The sequence below is a fragment of the Haemaphysalis longicornis genome, unplaced genomic scaffold, assembly GCF_048455015.1.
Source record: "Haemaphysalis longicornis isolate Haplotype H1 unplaced genomic scaffold, Haemaphysalis longicornis Haplotype H1 scaffold_2, whole genome shotgun sequence".
Classification (NCBI taxonomy): domain Eukaryota; kingdom Metazoa; phylum Arthropoda; class Arachnida; order Ixodida; family Ixodidae; genus Haemaphysalis; species Haemaphysalis longicornis.
Genome location: NW_027526295.1, coordinates 150,476,085 through 150,497,482, shown reverse-complemented (window position 1 = coordinate 150,497,482; position 21,398 = coordinate 150,476,085). Strand labels below are relative to the sequence as shown.

General features: G+C 48.3%; 1 protein-coding gene across 2 annotated transcripts in view; it reads left to right on the top strand.

The window, feature by feature from the left end:
- Positions 1 to 1,098: 1,098 nt before the first annotated feature.
- LOC144169307 (BTB/POZ domain-containing protein 6-like) overlaps positions 1,099 to 21,398 on the top strand; it is a 24,650-nt gene continuing 4,350 nt past the window's right edge. Inside the window, exons 1-3 of one of the 2 annotated variants that reach the window (XM_077698393.1) lie at positions 1,099 to 1,619; positions 12,056 to 12,106; positions 18,294 to 18,517. In XM_077698393.1, coding sequence (XP_077554519.1) covers positions 12,068 to 12,106; positions 18,294 to 18,517 — 263 coding nt within the window. In that variant the 5' untranslated portion in view covers positions 1,099 to 1,619; positions 12,056 to 12,067. Of the gene's footprint in view, positions 1,620 to 11,299; positions 11,364 to 12,055; positions 12,107 to 18,293; positions 18,518 to 21,398 lie in introns of those variants that run through there. The other variant, XM_077698394.1, reaches the window with a different exon arrangement.

Below are 21,398 nucleotides of genomic sequence, written 5' to 3'. Positions count from 1 at the left end.
AGGCACCTTCTAGACTTTATACGAGAAGCAAACTTGTTCGCGTACCTGTGAATCATGCACCGTTATGCCGCAGGGCAAACTTTCGAATAAAAAAAAAAAAATCCTGGGTCAGACAAAAAGTTAACAGAGCCTTTGTCCCTCCCGCCCCGTCAGCGTCACTTTGCTACGGACCGAGAAAGGGATGCAGCTCTAAGATTTTCCTTGTAGCAGTCGCACAAGAGTTGTTTTCGTGGTTTCGCATTGAGTCGTATGCTGCAGGCAGTAACACAAGACATGCCATATGTCTTCTCGCACAGAGCACAATGGCAAGTCCGTCCAGGCCATCTCAAACAGAAAACTTCGAGTGAAGTAAATTTCAGGCGTATATAGCCGGAGAAGGACACCCTCAGTTTGCTTTTGTAGGCATCGTGAAAACTGGAAATTGCACTGAGGGTCAATCGCGTGCAGAGGCAAGGGTATCCTAAGAGGAGAGGGTCCTGACAAGCTGACAGCTACAGTTCAGTTTCCATCCGAGTGCATTCAGTGCATCCCAGTTGGTACATACTCATCGATGGGAATCAGTTTGAATGTACACGAACACAAATGAAGAGGAAGAAACACGACACGCCGACAGTGTTTTAAACACGACAGCGGTGTGTCGTGTTTATTACTTTTCCTTTGTGTTCGTCTACGTTCAAGCCGATTCCTATCGAAGGCACAAGAGCCTTTGCGGCTCCTTCTTCGACGGCGCATACCCTCGAAGCCTCGGCATCGTGTTCGCGGCTGAGCTGAAAGAGCGACGACGAATGATGTGGCAACTCGCCGTAGGTGTTATCGGCTGAATGCAGTGCGTACGAGCAAATAAGAAAAGCACAACATCGGCGCGATATCACATTTCAACTTCCTCCGGGCATACGGCGCCACCTCGCGCATCACCGGCGACGGCGCGGCCGCTTCCGTTTACGGCGGACTCAGGCGGAGTATGGCGTATGGCCTTGGCCGCCTCACATAGCCCGGTCGCGTCAGGTTGCGTGGCGCACGGTCTAAAAAAATGTATGGCTTCGCCTTTCTTTCGCAGCCGTCAAATAACTTGGACGGGAATGCGATATCGCGATATGCCGTGCGGACGAAACGTCAAGTGGGTAACACCGGATCGAATCTGAGAGCATGACATAGGCCGAGTTATCTTTTAATTGTGTTTAATTTCTGGTTTTGAGTGTCGGTTTAACGGATGGTTCGCTCTTCGAAAAAGTTTGTGTGCGAACCACGCCTCGCGAGATAGGGGGCGCAGCTGAGATCTCGTAAGCGGAGAAGAGAAGCCTTCGCCGTCGGGGGCACTGTTAGTTAGTCCTTGCCTTTTAGCGAACGCCAGTGGGAACGCACGTGTTGCACGCGAAACAGCCGGCCAGTCCCGTGCTTCTCACTCTGACTCCATTGCTCGGTGCCCCTTTCGTTGCAACATCAACGTTTTCCGGTTGTGTTGCTTTTGCCGCTTGCTTTTTCGTGCCGCTGTTTCCTGCCAAAGCAAAGTTTCGTTTTGCAAGATCAGTGGGACGAAGACTAGGCCTGCTTGTGACGACTGGCGTTTTCGCTGCATATTTATCTACATCTTTACACCTTTGGCTCTACACGTGTAGCAGGTGAGTGGGGATGTTTTTCAAAGCAAGGTTTTAGCTCAATGTTATGAACGTGAATGTGTCAAGATTTCATGCGCCGAGCACATGCAGATATGCATTTCGAGAGGTGTCCGTTCATCTTTACGGGAGAGGAGACAGAGCCCGAACTCGAATTTGCGGGCGAGCGTTCTGATTGAATCGGTAGGGTCTGCTCTAGCATTGCAGTGCCGGATGTGTGACAGATTTGGGTTGACAAACTGAGCTCACTTCACGCCCCCACCCTCCTTTTCCCCTGTACCTCTACGAAATTTCACCGGACCCCTGCTCCTTGTTGTCTGAAACTCCCCTATGAACATATAGGTTTTGGTACATCAGGGAGGGCTTTTTTTTCTGTTCGATTTACTACTACACCTGGCATTGCATAGCCGTCATAATCAATACCAATATCGTAAGATACAATAGAAATAGACAACACTGGATTTACGCGAAACGACACTGCTGGCAGCGCAGTAAAAGCGGTGAGGGAGTAGCGAACGACGCCCAGCTGAAACCACGGAGCGCAAGGCTTCGCTTCGAAACAAAATTACGATCGACTCGACTTCGCCCAAGCTACTTTGCTTGCTCGGATCTGCCGGCGCGTTGTCTACGGCACTCCGCACGCAAGGAGTTTTCTGTAACGGCACGTATACTATAATAGGATGCAATTTAAAGGGACACTGAAGTGATATGTAAACATTGCGGGATTACTAGCGCAAATTGTAGGCCGGAGTCCCCAGGCCATGTTTCGACCACTCTAGGCGCGTTTACGCGATTTTATTTAGTAGAAAAACTAATTCGAAAATGCTGTCCTCCTCTCTTTACGCTCGCCCACTTTCTGTGGCGTTTTCGTGTGACGTCAGGAGGGGATGAGCTGGCAATTGGCTGCGCCACGGCTGCGCTACTGCACGGCTCCCCGGCCGACAGAGTCAGTCGGCCCAGCGTTTCGTCCGCCGGCCGCCGACGGGTCGTCGCAATTCGTTCGCTCAGTTGAAACCAGGACACGTTTGTGAATGGAAGAATGTGCCTTTCTTTACTTGGTTAGTTTGTACACTGTATCTAGCTCCAAGTCAAGGTCGCTTCACACAAGTGCTGCACAAGCGCACATGCGACGCTTCGCTGACTGGTACGCCAGTAGGAAAATATAAGGCCTCTTGAAGGCGGGAGAAGAGTCAGCGAAGTCAATATAGGTAGTAAGGAAATAAAATCAACTGATATTTTTACCGTACAGCGTAAAACTAGGGCGCGGGAAGCACTTTTTTGCGCTGGGCGAACAAGCACAGCGGTCAGCAGCACGACTACGCATCTGCGAACGCTTTTCCGTCTACGAAATGCAATTGCTAGACGTGAGCTACTGTGGAAACTCGGGCGACGCTTACTGCACGAGCGCAGTACAACAAATAGTCACCTAAGCTGCTTGAAATACCAAAACTAAATAAAAGTGTAAACCGGTTGTAAAATATATACTCTATATTAGCCATTACTTCGCGTCCCGCTCCGTGGTTTAGTTGCCTGAGGCCCTAGGTATGTCACCGCAAGTGTTTTGCAAGTCACGAGTTCAAATCCCCGCGGGTACGGGCTTATTATTTTTTTTTTTTGTAAGTTACCTTTTTTGTTTTCCGCCGATGTTTTCTATATTGAGTTCACCTTTTTTTGGGCCGCAACGTTCATGGCTACACGAACTAGTTCACAAAACGCGCGCAGGCTGGCACTGGCGCGCTAGCGAGTTCTCGTACGTGCTGTTGCCATAAGCACCGACTGCTTGCAGGCAGTGGGCACAGCAGGGCACAGGCCAGAATGAACAGACCCTTGGCCTGGTGCGAACACGCTTTTTACGATACAGGCATGAGGGAGGCAAGCTCCAAATATGGGGGAAAAGCGCATGACATTTGGGCGTCTGCGGGTACGCGGAGGGCGTTCATGCACTGCGTAGGTCTCGGCTAGTGAATGCTACGACTACAAGCCGTCCTGGGAGGCTTATCTTGTGCATTTTACAGCCGACAACATGGCAGAAGCGCGGTACGATAATTTACTGAGATATTGAGAATGCCCATCCAACAACGCCATTGGTTATGTTTTACAAAACCGAAACCGAAACTTGTGTGATTGCTAACCTTGGGCATCGTCCAATCACGGCGCCCCTCCTCTCAACGTCACAGCCTTAGTTGGTGCGGCCGCCGCAAACCGCGCATGGTAGTTTTTCTTCTTTCGCGCTTTGTAAAATAATTACCGATTTGTCAACCGGATAAACGATGAAAAGTGTGCTAATTTGAGCCAGTCTACGCAGTGCAAGCAAAAACGGGAGCTTGACAAATTCACTTCAGTGTCCCTTTAAGAACGGCAATAGCTCACGTAGTGTGTCACTCTGCCGAAGAGACGCACCCAGATTGCCCAGATGTCAGCGTGGGCGCGCTTTTTGAAAGGTTGGTTGGTTGGTTGGTTGCCTCATACCACGGCACATACGCACTCGGGGGATTGGCCAAGAAGCTTTGTACCTAATCAGGATGTGACCTATAATTCTTTAGATCTCAAAATTTAGAAAAGAAAATACAGAACAGAATTTTTTAATATGTATAATATGAAAGTAGAGTCAGGAAGAAAAACTAAATAAATGTGAATTTCTTAGCTGGCTAGCAGGAAAACCGACCAGTAGCCGCAACATAACAGTGAAGGGCGGACACAACATCCCTGTGGCAGACTCCTTGGGCGGAAGCGCCTAATGACAGCACCTCGGAAGTAGATAGCGGAAGGTGGAAGCGACTAAAGGTTGACTCCAGATGCGTGCGTCGCATTGGGGAGAAGCTGCGGCAGTTAAACAGGCTGCGGCAGTTAATTATCTAGTTCGTCGCAAGAAGGACGTTGCGGAGATGGAGCCAGACCAGATTTATAAAGATAAAAATTTTATGGGGGAATTTTGCACCGAAGTTTAGTGATTGCTACCTCGCATATCCTTGATTCACAAAACATCGGCTTCCATGCATGACGAAGGTGGCTATAATCTCTCGAGAAGAGAAGGGCGTCTTGCCGATAAGTCTGGAGTAGTTGTAAACGTCTAAATCGTGCCCCCAATAAAAAGCTATCATTTGGACATTGAACGACCACAGGGCCACCAAGAGACATACTGGCTAATTGATCAGCCACTTCATTGTATGAGATTCCTGCATGTCCTGGAACCCACATGAGCCTAACCTCACAAAGCTGATGAGGAACAAATGACCGGAATGTGCGGATAATTGAATAATCTTTTTCGGATGTTAATGCGGAACACACAAAGAGGGAGCCAGAAATAATAACAACGTGCTAAAATCTATGCTGAAGTTTTTGAAGAGCCAGAATTATTGCTAATAATTCCGCCTGGAAAATAGGTGTGTAATCAGGTAATCTAATTGAAAAGGACCAATAGAGGGCCTGGGAGAATATGCCGACTCCAGCCTTCTCATCACTTTTCGAGACATCGGTAGCAATGACGATATGGCAATGAAGGGTTGGCAAATGATCCTCCAGCAATCCATTGAGGATTCGGGCCGGCAACATCTTTGCATTCTGGGGGAAGATATTATCAAAGTTTATTTCCACAGATGACACACTAATACAAGGAGGGGGAGCCGAAAAAGGTCTATGTTAAGTGGCTGAAGCCATGACTGTACTAGGTCCATCTGGGGGCTCTGGAACCGCGTCCACTGAATAGCTTGAAAAAGAGCAGGCCTCAGGCGGAAAATGAACTGAGCGTCATGCAGCGGGGAGTCAAACAATTTGATGAAGGTTAACGCGGTCAATAATTGAAATCTATACTTCAGGAGAGGAAATCGAGCCTCAAGGTGTAAAATAGGGTTAGCGACATATTTTGGCAATCCCAAGCAGAGTCGCAAAGCCATTCTCTCAACGATAAATAGGGGATGTAATTTGTACGCCGCACAACCGGAAAATAGGACGCAGCCAAACTCGAATACCGGGCGAAGATAGCTCGGATATATCATTAACACTGTGTCTCTACGCAACCCGAATTTGTGGTTACATAGCCTGCGGATCACGCCTGCAGCTCTTTCTCCTTTAGCAGCAACATGTTTAATATGGGGACGCCATGTAAGCTTGTCATCATAGATTATACCGAGGTATTTAATTTGTGTAACTTGAGGGATGGGCTGCTGTCGGTACAATAGGCATAATGATGTGGGGATGATAGCAGGAAATACTAAAACAGCACATTTTCCCTCATTAATTGATAAATGCAGCCTGCCAAGCCAATTATCTAGGGCGAACAGATAGCTTTGTAGTCGCTGACACAAGTCATGAATGTCTCTGCCCGATGAGTAAAAGCAATATCGCCGGCATAAACGTAAATTGATATACCGTCCACAATCAGAATTGATCTGAGAAGAATATTAAAAAGAACCGGAGAAAGGACTGACCCCTGAGGAACCCCATGAAACTGCTGATATTGCGAAGATGATACGCCATCTTTCGGACAAGAGAGCGTCCTTCCAGTTAAAAAGGCACCAATCCTGGACTGAATGTATAGTGGAATTTCGGTACTCTCTAGATGTGACATTAAGGTAGTATACTCTACGCTGTCATAATCCTTTGTTATATCCAGAGTAACAAGTGCGCTTACGTGTTCTAGGCTACGGGCTAGTTTAACGCGGCTTTCAATGACAACATGAGCCTTCCAAATAGAATTCCCGGGTCTGAAGCCAATTTGGGTGGGGCTTAACATCCTATTGCTTTCGAGAAACTACATAAGGCGCCCATGCAGTATCCTCTCGACGAGCTTTACCAAGTTAAGGAAATCGGCCTGATGTTATCTGGGATATAACCTAAACATTCGTTGTTTAGCAGTGGCACTATCTTAGAGAGTTCCCATTCTGGATGTATCCAGCTATTTTTCAGCGACGTGTTTACTATGTTGAGTAAATCGTTAGGGGTTTTTTCAAATAAAAACTGTAACATTGACACAGTAATGCCATCTGGCCCCGGAGCAGCCACAGACAGCTGTGAAACAACTTCAGCCAATTCCGACATTGTCACTGGGTTGAAACCAACATTCGAAAGTTGACTGATAAAAGGAGCAGAAAAAACAGAAGAAAATCGGGATTTAAGGTCTTGTGCAATTTGTTCGAGAGCTTCAATAGACTCCTGAGTTGACTGAACCACTGAATTTTCATTGCAGTGCTCTTGTAGCACCTTTCTCGAGCGAATAAACTTATATAGCAATCGCCTATTCATTGGCTTTGAGAGAGCGGGAAACTTCTCGGTGTTATGGTCTTCTTTCGCTTTAGACACTGTCCGTTTGAATATGGCAGCCGCAAATTTGTAATTGGTCCTGTTAGACGGGCATTGGTTTCTAAGAACTACCTTCCAAGCCGCCTGCCTTTGATTGTACGCCAGCACGCAGTCTTCATTCCACCACGGGCTATTGCCATCTTTTTGGGAAGAGATAATAATTTGAGAAGGCTTAACAGCGTCCACAACGATGCATGTAACGTGAACTGCCCTGCGTTCCTCTTTACCGGATGGAATAGATTGAAGTACCTTTACTTTGTTTTGCATATGGTGTAAATTGGTATGCCGAATCATAGGAGCACGTGGGGACCTAGAAGGGCACTATCTCAAATACCATAGGAACATGGTCACTACTTGTAGCGTGAAAGGAGATTGCGCTTAATGCGAAACGGCGCCTTCTTTTTCGCACGTAGTCGTTTTCCGGTAACCGCAGGAATTTCAAAGTAAATTACGTGCGAGAAATCACGGAAACGCCTCGTGTCACATTCGAAATACTCGCAGTACGGCACTTCTTGTGCTGCGCGGAGTAACAGCCGGCTGCGGTAATGAGCCGCAGAGGCAACTTCCGTTGCCGTTCTTAAGCTGACCCTGAGTATAGTGCCTAGAAAGTTAATTCTAGGCACTACACCCCGAGTATAGCCGCTCTGTTCCCTCCCTGGCCTGTCCCTCGTGTCGGGTTGCGGGAAGCCAGCCTATTTGCGGCGCCGGATTTGCGTTATGGGTGCCATCGAAATCTGCTTGTTGCGCCCAAATTCCGCGCGGGTACTTTCGGCTTCCACCATTCCAAGCAGCCGTCTCTCTGTTCTCTTTTTCAAAGCGAAAGCTTTCTTAGTGGGACCGATGGCGTCCTATCAGAGAACTGATGCATTTCCCCCATAGACCCGTTCGCCGACCGAGAAGCTCTGGTAAGAGCTCTGGTCGCATAGTGCGTGCGTGAAACCGGGGGCTTCCACTGCGTCAAGACGATTTACTTGAAAATCGCCAAAAAGGAACGCTTCTAGATAAGACAATGCACGCATTGATCACGAAGAAGGAGTACAACCGTATACCTTTATCTCATAGGCCACTTATCGGGAATCATTTAGGCCGTTCGTAGATGCGTTTACTTAGCGCGCGAAAAATTGTCGCATGGGCTCGTTCTTCGTTTGCGCCTCGGGTCTTTGAAGGTTGGACCATAGTTTGGACGCACTTTTGTCCCAGTTTTGATGTGAGAAAGCTTTCACGCTTATCTCGACTTTCTTTAGAAAGGAATGGTGAAGGTTTTTTAAGGCGAAAGCCTTATGATGCCTTAATCCTTATGCGCACGTTATGATGTTCAGACAATCAGTGGTACAAAAAGGGCCTAAGTAGTGGTCGGAGCGAGCGCGAGCCGGGGATCGCGTGCCGGGAAAGGGAAACAGCAGCGCAAAGGGAGGGTGGGCCGTTCATTACGCACGTTCAATACGAGCGGCCGTGTGAGGTGAACGTACCGGCGGAAGTGAACAGTATACCCTGCCGGCGTTGGCTGGCGAGCGGAACGAGCTTCCAAGGGTGCTGCTCAGTAGGCTGGTGAAGTGGTGACCGGTGGGTGCGGCCGCGAAGTTCAACAGCAGACCAAAAAATGATCCAAGTAGTCTTTCGCCTTCACATATCTAGGAAGTCCTATAAGCAAACCCCGTTAATTATTTTTGGAAGACGAGGAACATGGCCCTGCCTAAAGGAGCCATGAAGGCAAAACAAAAGTTTGTTTTATTCGAAAGATTAGGTGTTTCATAGTACCCCAAGAAGCGCTTTCCCGGAAGCAAACGACGATTTATTCACTGAGAAATACGGCAATTTAATCCAAAATTTTTAAATCACCCGCTAAATTGTACATTTCGTGACGTGAACAATGGCGTCATATGAGCCAGTAGATGAATCAGATACTTAGTATGTCGGCTCCATATAGCGCCCACACGCGGAAATCAAACAGGAACCGGAACTCGTGCAGAAGCAGAGACGGTGGCCGTTTTAAAAATACTAGTAAAACCTAGTACACCTGCAGCCCTCGCCTGATCCGGACAACAAAGCTCTCGCCGAGGAGCTCGGGCTTGCCTTTAACAACCTCACACCACTTGAACGCTCAATGCTTCTAAGTGCACGAGCGGCAGTAGTTGTGGGATACACGGATGGAGCGGAAAGCGACCATTCCGCGATACCCACAACAAACGAACGCCCAGCCGTCGGCACCGCTACCTCGTCAGCCCCGTCGCGACGGACGAATACAGACTGGTTATGTGCCGTATTTTTATTACGGTTAATAATAGTTCAATTTCAGTAGCAGTACTGCTTATGCCAGTTGGCCGGTGTCGTTTATACGGACATCCGTTCGAGCGAGCTCTCTGGTCCGACCAGAAAGATACGAGCGTCAATGCGCGGTGTGTACGGGATTCTTTATTATTTTTTTTTCAAGCTCAGAGCGCTTTGACGGCGATTTGACGAAGTCGGCGACCAGCGGCGGCATGCCCCAGTAGTATGTTAACGTAAGGGTCCCTGCCGTAATCACCTCGTCGGAAATTAAGCGAGCACACTCGTACCTCCTTTAGCTCCCTTTCTCCTCCGTTTGCAAAGTTCGCAAAACGTAGCCACTTGCTTCGCCGAGTTTCGTCGTTGGGCAGCGCATGAAAGGACATCTCTTCACCGGCGGGGATGTCGCACTCCCTACCGTTGTCAGATGGTGGAGGGATTTGTACCAAAGTGCCGCACCCCAGAGCAGCAAAACTCAACCAACCATAATCATTCAACTCCGATAACGCCATTCAGGGTAGGGTCCCCCCCTGAGGTTTGCCTTAGAGTGGCGATTTGCCCGTACTACATGGGCATTTCAGGACGCAGCAACGAAATTTCACGGTAAAGTACTCGAACAAACTGAAGTTTTCAATGGTTGTAAACCGAAAACGAGCTCGTAATGACAGCAGCAAGCCAACACCATTCCGAAACTTCTGCGACGAGTGGCACTATCTTGTCGCTGCTTGCTGTTCCTTACTCCCCCCGTTTCTATTTTCACCTTTGCTGGTTGGCGATATGACGCCAACCTGCTGTCAAGGGATAAAGATACCAAGCAAGGTCGCGGCTGTGCGTGCTGGAACGGTTCGTTGGCCCCGAAGAGCCTTGAACCCTAAAATTCGTCTGCGCGACGGCGAGATGTCGAGCTCGGCCGGCGGTAGTTTCGTACGCATTGGCGTACATGTTTGCGTGTTCGTTCGGAACTTTATTCCACCGTTCTTAGTGTCATAAAAGGAATCTGCAGTATGTTTTACGGGCATATAGCTCACTATGCAAACTGGTAAGCCCTGCCTAACTTGCGTTTGATTTTGCCGGTCTCCGCCAGTCGCAGAGCATTCTAGTATGACATCGTAGGTTCTGTTGCGGGAAATGAGCTGGTGGTTCGCATGGTCATTCCCTTTTTTTTCCTAATTATGTAGCTTATTTGAGCGAAGTTTGCGTTAAGAGTGGTGTCAGTATGGTTCTAACGAGGCAATCTTTCGAATAAACCGAACTTGTATTTTCTCTTCATCGCTCCTTTAACGAGGGCTTGAAAAACCTTTATTGCAGTGTTCGTTATCTATAAAAAATTATAGTTATTATAGTAATTATAGTAATTCCGACCGAGCTTTGAGTCCTTTGGGAAGCATTCGAGCTTTTCTTGAGGCAATCAGTCTCCATCACCGTGTAGGTTTGTAGGAATAGGAAACAGAACGAGGTTGTTAAACTTGGTATGTGACGGAAAGGAGACGGAGAGCAGACGACAGATGTTTATTTTAGAGATCATGTATGACACGTACAAAAAATGACACGTACATACTGCTCCTGTTTGATGATAAAATATCAATTAACAAAGGAACCCTATACATTTCATTTTTATTTTTGTCCAAGTGAAGTACACTTCACTATATTTCACTAACTTAATACAGGTTAGAATCTCCAGGACGCGAACAGTTGAAACCAGCGATGAACGGAATAAAATATTTACAAGACACGCCGTCTGGTTTTCTCTGATGACAGCAGAATCCGTCACAGCCACCCTCCCTATCGGCTGTTTCTAAATGTGCCTTTCTGAGTGCTGCAAGTAGCAAGATAAGCTTGTACGCACCGCAGACTTCGTTAAATTAATCTCTTCTTTTTTTTTTGTTAGAGTAATCGGTGGCGTGCTTATCAACACAGCTGGCGGAATACAGCGTTATCGAACGCTTTTATTGTCCCTAGCGCTTAATTCAAGAGCAGGCAATCATTGTAGATTCATTTTCTAAGAATAAGGACTGCATAAGCGCAGCTCCTGATATGTTCAGGCAGAGTACTGCGTGCCGTTATCTAATCACATCCGTGGCGATGTTTTCGCGGTAGCTTGTTCATACATCAGTACGCTTCACTTCCCGTACGCCTTATTACGTGCCGGCAGCATCCTGTGGATATGGTCTCCACATAACTCCTCAGGTGCCTCGTTTTTCGTTGGCTGGTTAGCACTTTTACATGGGCTTTACGTTTTAGGGAGTTGATAATATCCGAGTAGTCCAAGCCTGCTCACGACTGCAGGGCTCGTTTCTGATTTAATCGATTAAACATATAAACGTCCATGGGTGTGCTTTCCAATGTCTGTGTGAGCGAACGAATGTTTAAGCCTGTAACGCCGTGCGCCACGTTAGGAGACGGGTGCTATCCGCATTAGTGTTCAGGAAGATTACATTCATCAAGGAAAGTAATTAAAGCATGTATTAGAGGGCCAAGTAGGAGCACAAATTCTTTCTTTCTTTCCCGTATTTGTGCTTTTCTTGTTGCTCTTGCTGCAGCTAGTGCTCGTAGAGTCTCCATCACTTAAGCCCTCGCTCCAAGATCCGATGTGAGCGTAGCGTGTTTTTTTATTGTTAATTGCAAATTCTGGTTAATGCTGACCATTTTGGACCGTTAATGCCTGAGAAATAGGAAGCAGAGTAAATTCAGAGGGAGCACAAGTTTTTAATGTTCGCCCTTTCTTCCTTTTTTGTCACACTGTTCTGTAATGGCATACAGAAATGGACACACACACGCACGCAAAAGAACATTTTAAGGACAATGACAAATATGTGGAAGCAGCGCCACAGTGGTGCTCGCAGTGATTGAAAGCAATGGCACGTGCTTTACTTTTACAGGATCCTTGAACAATGGCTTCCGGCAAGAACGAGCCTGACATCGTGGACCACGTAAGCGGCTGTTGTTTTTGCAGCATCACCCATGTTGAAATTCATTCTTCAGCGTTTCTTTCATGACACTGTATTTTCGAAAATAGAGGGAATAATTAAGTTTGGTCTAGATCAAAAAATCGTCCATTGCATTTGGCGACGTGAACAAACCAACGAAAACCTGGCAGAGCTCAACAAGTGGCCAGATCCAGATTTAAAAATCTTCCCTGGTCTCAGCGCGCAAGTACTATAGGAGGATCGACTACAAGAAATGTGCGCGTGTATACGAAGCTCTGAAGCCTGCGGTGGACAACGAACGATGCACGGAGAAGAGGTCCTTTGCGCCAGTGTGTTCGAGATTTCGGCTCACGTTAAAGATTCCCAGCTGGTCAAAATTAATCCGGAGCCGTGCACTACGGCGCGCCTCATCGCCTTCCTTGCGTCGGCACGTTAAATCAATCAATCAATCAATCAATCAATCAATCAATCAATCAATCAATCAATCAATCAATCAATCAATCAATCAATCAATCAATCAATCAATCAAAGAGGTCGTTTGATGCCAGCATGCGCTGCACCTGCACGTGTGAGGGAGTCAGGCGGAAGTATTGTGCGTGGCTCGGCGCGCGGGTATTTGTATGCATGTATGCGCACGGCCTCCTCCATCAGCAACGGCGCGAGAGAAGGAAGAGACGCCGTGTCGATACGGCAAGCGGGTCATATAGGCGCAGAAAGAAAACACTTTGATGGAGACACGTTAAAGGGTCCATGAGGACAAAATACAAGTTTGATGAAACAAAAAAATAAACGAACTGCGGTATCCCGACAACAATGATACCAACTTTGCCGCAAACTTCAGAGGAGTGATGGAGATATCAAAGAAAACGTGTGTATCAGTGGTGGCCCCCAGCCACTTTCCGGCGATTTCTTTGTGACATCACGTAATTGTGTTTTTGCGGTTGGCGGACGCCTACATAAGCCACTGCGAAGAAACATAATTGGGCGATTACAGTGGGGTCCTGCAGTTCCGTTTGACCGCATCACTTGAATGCCAACGCGCAGTTAGCACACTCAGAACTATTGCGCTGTTAGTGCTCATGCTGGCCCCACATCACTCCTGCCCATAGCACGTCACTGTAGCGCGAAATTTAAAAAAAGGAATTCAATACTTGCATTAAAACAGATAACTGGGCCAGTTGGATTATATTCATCTTTACGAGGCGCAAAAAGACACGGACGAAGGACTGAGATAAACACGAACAGGGCGCCACTCTCAACGGAAATTTATTTTGAAAAGAAGGAACATATATACAGACTGCCGGCGCAAGTTACACACCGATACCATGAATTGCATCACATGTTCTTATCTAGATATGCTACTTCTTCCGGCGATAGTCCTAGAAACGGCTGGCTGGCACATTTGTCGCCTCGTTTTTTTATTTGTTTTTTCTTTTGCTTTTTTTTGTTTTTTTGGTTACGTAGGCTACGAGTACCTCCCTGGTGGTTTGACAAGTATGTTTGTACAAGGAAGTGGTAGCGCCAAACTCTGCCGTGCATCCACACTCATCACGATGGGTTGCCAAACGGGAAGGTGCGTAACTGTAAGACTTAAAGGAGCCATGAAGAGAAAATGCAAGTTGGTTTTATTCGAAAGATTTCGTGTTTTATAGTGCCCCCAGCGCTTGTCCGGATACAAACGGTGCTTTATTCACTGAGAAATTAAACAATTTAGGTTAAAATTTTGATTTTCCCGCTCAATCGTGCGTTTTCGTGGTCCCAAATGACATCACAGGAACCGACCGCTCTGCAGCCTAGAGTACCTTCATTCACGCATCCGCCGTACAGGGTAGAGACACGTATACGCTGGCGCCGCCATTTTCGGTTGCTAAAATTATCGCCGCAACGTGGTTTACTGAAGAAGTTTGAATCATATTGTCTGTTTCGCGTTGCTAGGTCTCGTGGGAAACGAAAAGAATAACCCGTTGAGCCCGTTGGCCCAATTGCGGCGGCACGGGACCGTTCAAAGGTTGTCTCCACCCTGTACAGCGGTGTTGGTTTGTTCCCGCGTTTCTTTACGTTCCGTAACCTAGATGGCGCCACCATACCGTGGCAAGCGTTCGGTTTGTTTTTGCCCGCATTTAAACCTGGCTTGTTTTTGTTCTGGGAGAAAATATTCGTTCCCTGAAACAGTGCTCGCTCGACAAATGGGGTCACGTAAGACACCGTTGCTTGCGTTAATCGGCCAGTGTCGTCTGAGACAATCCCAAGCCCCATAAGTGCTGTGCAACTAAACCAAGCATGCTGTGCGCAGTACGAACAGCAGAACGCATCAGTACTTCTATGTTTACATGTGCTTTCGTAACTTCCACTGTTTGTCCCATCATTCTTATTGCTTTGTAAAGAATGTGCCCTAAATTTAAGCGCAAATCGCTCGTTCGTCTAGTTTGTAAGCTCTACCTAATTTGCGTCTGCTTCTGCCAGCCTCCGCCAATCGCAGAGCTTAGCTCATGTGACATCATAGGTTCTGTTGCGGGAAATGAGCTGGTGGGTCGCATGACCATTCCCGTTTTTCCTAATTATGTAGCTTATTTGAGCGAAGTTTACGTTAAAAGTGGTGTCAGTATGATTCTAATGAGACAATCTTTTGAATGAGCCAAACTTGTGTTTTCTCTTCATGGCTCCTTTAAGGAACATGAACGGGCCATCAACAACAAAGACAAACAATCACAGTTGGCAACCCATTGTGATGAGTGTGGTCTCCCCGAGGAGGTTGTTAGGCGGCTGCAGGCTTTGTACACCGACACCGAGGTGGTGGTGGAGTGGCAAGGCTCCTACTCTAGACCGGTGCCCATTGGAAGAGGACTGAGACAGGGGTGCCCACTGTCCCCCTTGCTCTTCATGCTCTTGTTGGGAGATCTGGAGAGGGACTTGGAGGGAAGTGAAAGCGGTTTCGACGTCTCGTACATGGAGGACGGACGGACAGTCAACCAGTGTCCCCCAGGCCTGATGTACGCCGACGACATTGTGGTGACAGCGGGCTCTCGGGAGGGGTTACAAGAGCTCCTGGATCGGTGCACAGGGCAGGGAGAACATTTGGGGCTGCGGTTCAGTGCCCGTAAATGTGCGGTACTCCGATGGGGGGCGGCCGGAGGAGAGGGAGATGTGGAGCCGGTGATGCTACAGGGCAGGGCACTACCGTTTGCATCCTCCTACAAGTACCTCGGAGTTGTTTTCTCGGCGGAGGCGGACTATCTGTCAAGGTACGAACAACTGCTACGAGAGAAAGCGCGGAGAGGACAGAACGTGTTGAAGGCCAGGATTCTGTGGTCTTTCAACCGTATGGAGGTGATCCGGAGTTTGTGGAAGGCGGCAATGGTTCCGGGCCTTACATACGCCGGTGCGGTTCTATGCCCCTCGGCTGCCACAAAGGAGTACCTGGAACGCCGCCAGAGGGAGGTGGGAAGGCTGGCCCTGGGGTCACACCGCACCACACCGAACGAAGCGGTGCAGGGCGACATGGGGTGGTCGTCTTTCGCGGCCCGGGAGGCGACAGCAAAGCTCTCATTTGAAATGCGAGCTTGGACTTTGGGGGAGACGAACTGGGTCTACCGAGTGCATCGGTCCCTTCTTTTCACGGCACGGTCCACGCGCTGGACGAAACGAGTGCGCGCGTTGTCGGAAAAGTATGGAGTGCCACTACCAGCCCTGTGTAACCTAAAGGACACAACCATGACAAGGGCCAAGGTGCGTGAGCGTGTGTCGCAGGTGGAAACCCAGCAGTGGGCCGGCAGGGCCGCAGCCAAGCCAGCGCTACATTTCTACGTCGCCCACAAGAGAGAGATACGTTGTGAAGGCTTCTATATTGACAACGCAAGTGGGAGTGGCCTTCTGTTCGAAGCGCGATCTGGGACGCTGCGAACAAGGCGGTGGCAGGTGTCATGTGGGACGGCGGAGAGCGCCATCTGTGAACTCTGTGGCGAAGAAGAGGAGTCCATAGAACACGTCGTGCTGTCCTGCCCGCGGCTGGAGCCCAAACAGCCCAGTGGGGTGTCGCTGGAGCAGGCATTGGGGTTCGGACAGACTGGGCCGTCAGGGGGCGCGGCGGCTACTAGTGATGGACGTGATCGAGGAGCAGTGACGGCCATCGTCGACCGGACTAAGCGTAGACTGGAGGTGTGGAGGAGCCGGACAATGGCGTGGGTGGGAAACAATAGGGGTGGGGGGCCAGGTGCAGAAGTGTAATCAGCCTGCTATGACACTCACGGGTGTTCTCGGGGAGTGTCAACCCGTTTCAAAGGGATATAGCTACAGATCCAATCCAATCCAATCCAATGTGGATGCACGGCAGAGTTTGGCGCCGCCCCCGCGAATCCCAGGTAACGGCTGGCACAGTCTCTCGTTTCACTCTTTGTAGAGCCACGTGTGTGAATTCTATTGACGCCGCATGGGTAATCGCTGTGGGTGTCGGATGGAATTGGAGCCATTTTTTATTGCTTAGATTTTGTGGAGCTTTCAAATGCTTGCTGTGGTTTCGGCTCTCTGTTTAAGTAACTGTTGTCGCTTTTGTTGTTCCGCCGCATTGCCGGTTGTTAATGTGATGTTGAAACATAATTCCAAGCCATAGGAGGATTGATGCAGTAAGGAAATTATGCACGTTAAAGGGTACTTTCAGCGATTTGGAATGTAGAATTCAAACAAGTCCACACAATATTACAGTGTTCTGTCAGAAGCGAGCAGGGGCCCGGGTGCACTCAGATAGCGGTTTATTTTAGCGAAAGAAAAAGCACAGCTTTCTTGCGACTGGGTCGCAGCCCTATGGTCCGAGAGAGTCTCTCTATGGACCGTGAGTTGACAGTTGCGATTACATATGGGGCTCGTGAGTTGCCTTGAAGTGTACCGTTCCCAGCCAGCAGTTTTATTTTTCCGTTGCCGCGCATGTGTTCCGTTCCAAATACTTTCAAACAGGTGCGAACCATTCGAAAGTATTTGGAAAGTATACTATAGAAAACCATATCAAGTCCGCAGCTTGCTGTTTAGCAATACCCTTGCGAGAAGGCCTGCTCGTGCAAACGTGCTCGTGAAGGCCCACCCGAGCGTAGTCGCTCGAACATAGTGGACATAAGCTGAGGAATTTATTAAGCCTTGTATTCATGGCACCTTACCCAAGCCCAGTATTGTATTCATGGCACCTTACCTTACCACAGCACAAAATGAGGTAAGGTAAAATAGAAGAACACCACTGCACACATAGCTGTGCAGTAGAATAATGAGTATACGCAGAGGACATTCAACAAAACTGTGCTGTTTTCTTGACAGAGAGTGTGGATTAGCGGGGCACTGTTGCGCTCAATTCGACTGGTAACACGGGGGCGTCGGCCGGAGCTCTAGCCTCTTCCCCGATGAAGTCATTCCCCGGAAGGTAGCTCTGCCACTCAGCGAGGCACGCCAAAACTTCAGAAAGAGGGGTCGGCTCCTAGATAATCACCTGCTTCTTCCCTGTCTTATACTGCCGTTCACTCACCGAATGCGACTCGCTCGAATGTGTCCGATTGAGTAAAGTTCAGCGCATCCGTCGGCAGCGGCTCAAGAATTACTACGCATGGGACGGTTTCTTTGCTGTCATGCCACTGGAATCTTTGGACCAACTTTTATACGATTTCATTGCTGGAAGTAAACCTAACCCACCCAAGCAGAGCAGTGGACCATCAGTGACGCAATAGATTAAAAAAATTACGCATTTGATAGCGTGTGATATTGCGAGGGAATTTGAAGCGGACCCAAGGAAGAAGGAACCGCAGTATCAGCTCTGTTTCAGTAACTTTTAAATAGGAGTGAATATTGGTCATTGCCAACACTTCGTGTTCCCCTTTGATGTCAAGCTCGAGGAGCTGTGAATTAGCAATGTGCATCACAGCATTGCAGCCAGGGGAAGATCTTCTCAAAAACCTCATATGTAACAATTTATGCCAGCCTCAGATAGAGGCAACAATCAAAGAATCCTACAAGAGAGGGGTCTGGAGGCCATCAGAATGTAGATATCCTGTGTTCTTTGTAACCGTGGGCGTCGCCACACGGCGCCACCAGCGTCCGAGTAAGACGTCTGACTGCCGATTGCGTGTTTCGGGTCATATTGAGCGCGATGTACAGTGGGTTTAAACTGGCATCTATGTTTCCGACCCCTACGCGTTTTTGCACCCTCTGTCTGTAGTTCAGCGTCGAGGCTTTCTTGGACAATGGCTTTCTGACTGACGGCGAGTTGGCGGTCCGCTCGGAGCTGTTTCCGGATGTTCCTGAACGGAAGTTTCGATGCCACAAGCTGTTCCTTGCCATGAGGAGTGAGGTGTTCAACGCCATGTTCTACGGGGACCTCGCCGAGCAAGGGACGGTAGAGGTCGTCGACGTCCACCCCGATGGCTTCGGAATGATGCTCAAGTAAGCTGCCGTAAATATACTGCCAGATAGAGAGAGAGAGAGAGAGAGAGAGAGAGAGAGAGAGAGAGAGAGAGAGAGAGAGAGAGAGAGAGAGAGAGAGAGAGAGAGAGAGAGAGAGAGAGAGAGAGAGAGAGAGAGAGAGAGAGAGAAAATGTTATTTGCCCTTTAGGCTAAGGCCTCCTCATTCCAGGGGGCCACTGCACGTATTGTACCAAAACGAAGCCGGATAATCGCAGTCATCTTTCTCATTCTTCTACCCTTGAAGGATTTCGTGACGTTTCTGGACTGCTGCATGTGCACAGCAAGATATCTGCTAGCTGAATATAGAAAATATTGGCGGCGATAGCACGACCTTGTCATGAAACGGCTGAAGCAGTGTCAAACAAACTTTTCGAAAGTGTTTAAGTCACAACATTGCAGCAGCCCAAACACTACTTTTGACAACGAGGCAAAACATAAGACGGGTTTTAATTCGTTGTCGCAAAATAAGTCTTTTCTCTATACATTGCGACTTCACCAAATGGCCAAGTGCGACTGCGTGGTAAAGCCGAGAGGGCCGCTTGGTAAGAGCGACGCTAAAAAAAATTCCTCTGTCTTCTAACATTTACCTGGGTCACGACAATCCATAAAAAAAAAAGATCTAGTGCCCAAAGGCTAAAAACATTGAAGAATGTTCAAGCGTGCTAACGCTAGATTACGCGTTCTTTTCTTTCCTTGTTCACATGTGAATTCTCGGCGCCATTCAAGGGAGCATTGACGTAGCCTTTCGCATGTGACGTAGCCTCTACGACGCACCTGGAGTCATAGAGGCAATATAGGTAGGGTTGTTCGTTTTCGAGTTTTATTTTTTTTTTTTTTCAAAATTTGGGATTAGGAATGGAGTGGTATTTTTAAAACTGATAATTGGGAGAAATCCTTTTTTTTTTTTGTTTGGTAACAACATTCAGAAATTCGTTTCTTTTTTTCGGGGTAAATATGATCGAGGTGTACTAGTAATACACTCCGAGAATGCATTTTATCAGGAGGTATCATGAGCTTCTCAAGTTTAACGCTTTAAAATTGGTGTTCGCTTTAAGCTGATAATCGGGGCACATCAGACTTTTCTAGCAAACACTCGCCGAAATTTCGTGTTTGTTTGAAATGAATCAGTAATGATGACAGTAAAGAGAATTGATAACCTCCAAGAAATGAAACATTTTATGCGCGAAAACATGGTCATGGATTTTTTACACATCCTTGTTTACAGACATTATCATTTTCATGCGCAACATGTCGGTCTCCATTCGAGACACGTACGATCGTTGAACATACATCCCAGCCGAGAGTGAGTTCTATCGACATCGCAGCTTCCATTAGGTAGGCGCAACAATTTTAGTGCCGCATTTGCCAGCCCGCAGTACTCACTACTTAGTGAGTGGTAGAGTCATGCCAATACTAATGAGTTCGAAAGCTGTGTTTGTGGGGCTTGCTTCCAACAAGTGCTGATTAGAAACGGCCGGCCGCTCGCGTCAGCGCACGATTGTGCAGATCGCTACTTTGAAAAGGTCCACTCGGGGAGAAATCGCGTTGAACCCGAATCTGCTGGAGCATGTTCGGTGTGTAAAGACCGGGTAAAATCGGGTTTTAGCCGTAAACGATAGAGAAACCTTCAACAGGTGTCATCAAATGCTGCAGCCAATCAGCATTTCCGGTTCTGGGGGAAGCCGCCGGTGGTTCCGGCGGATCGGGCGGCGTCTATGCGAGCGACACTCCGGCACGTACGGCGTATCGTTGTAAGGACAAATGACGATTGTCGCCATCCGCTACACCAGCTTAGCTGAGTTTGTTGAAATAGCCCGTCGTTTACAGGACACCAATAACGCAGAAATGCACGGATCATCTGCAGGCGTAAACGCGACGCGCGGGCCGCGGCAAGCATCCGCCTGCACTGTTTGCGGTATAGGCGCACACCGTAGCAGCTAAATCTTGCCGCCGCCACGCAGAGCAGGACTATAGCCGAAAATCAGTTTACAGATGCGTGAAAGGGAGTGGTAGTGCGGCGGAAGATTGCGCTGGGCATCATCGTCGGCGCGGCTTCATAAAGCGGTGACCGAATAACTTCGGCGATGTTAAGCCTTTTCTGCGCGACCCGGCCTCGGAGGGGCTTGTTCGCCGCGACAGCGCCGCATGCAAGAAACACAAGCGGGCCGCTAGTCGTTGATGGAAACTTTCAATTATTTTCACGGGCGAGTATGTTGTATTTTCACCGCCCCCCTATCTGGACTTCAAACGCTCGTTTCCCCTATAGAATCACGACGTGCCGACGCTAGCACTGCCGACGCGAAAAGGAGTGCCGCGCAGCCTAGTAGGCGGAACATGCGCGTCGGCTGCTAATCAAAAAGCGGGACGTACCGCCGAGCGGGGCCAATGGCTGCGTGTATCTCGGATCGCAAGGTCCGATCAGCTACGAACTTATGTGATGCTACGAACTTATCAGCTCGTATCATGCACAGCGTTTTAATTGAGCTGCTAGGAAAGAGCGAAAGCACCACGCCTCTTCGGAACCCTATTTAGGGCCCCTTTAACTGTTAACGCTGTGTGTGCGAGCGTGTACATGCGTATGCGTGCGTGCTTGCGTGTCTCTGTACTCTCTCTGTCACTCGAGGCACCCGACAAATAGGCACACGGTCTCTTCACTCGGCTGTGTGTTGAGTTTGCTATCTTTCTCACTCCACTATATTGCACAGATATCCTTGCAAATTGCTTGTATATAATCGTGCATACGCTCCGAACATATACTTAAACAGTGCTTGGGTAATGCCGTCAAACGAGTTAAACTTCCTTTTCGTGGGACCTCATTGAAACTTAGGAATTAGTAGTAACGAGCATTTATTGACTAAGT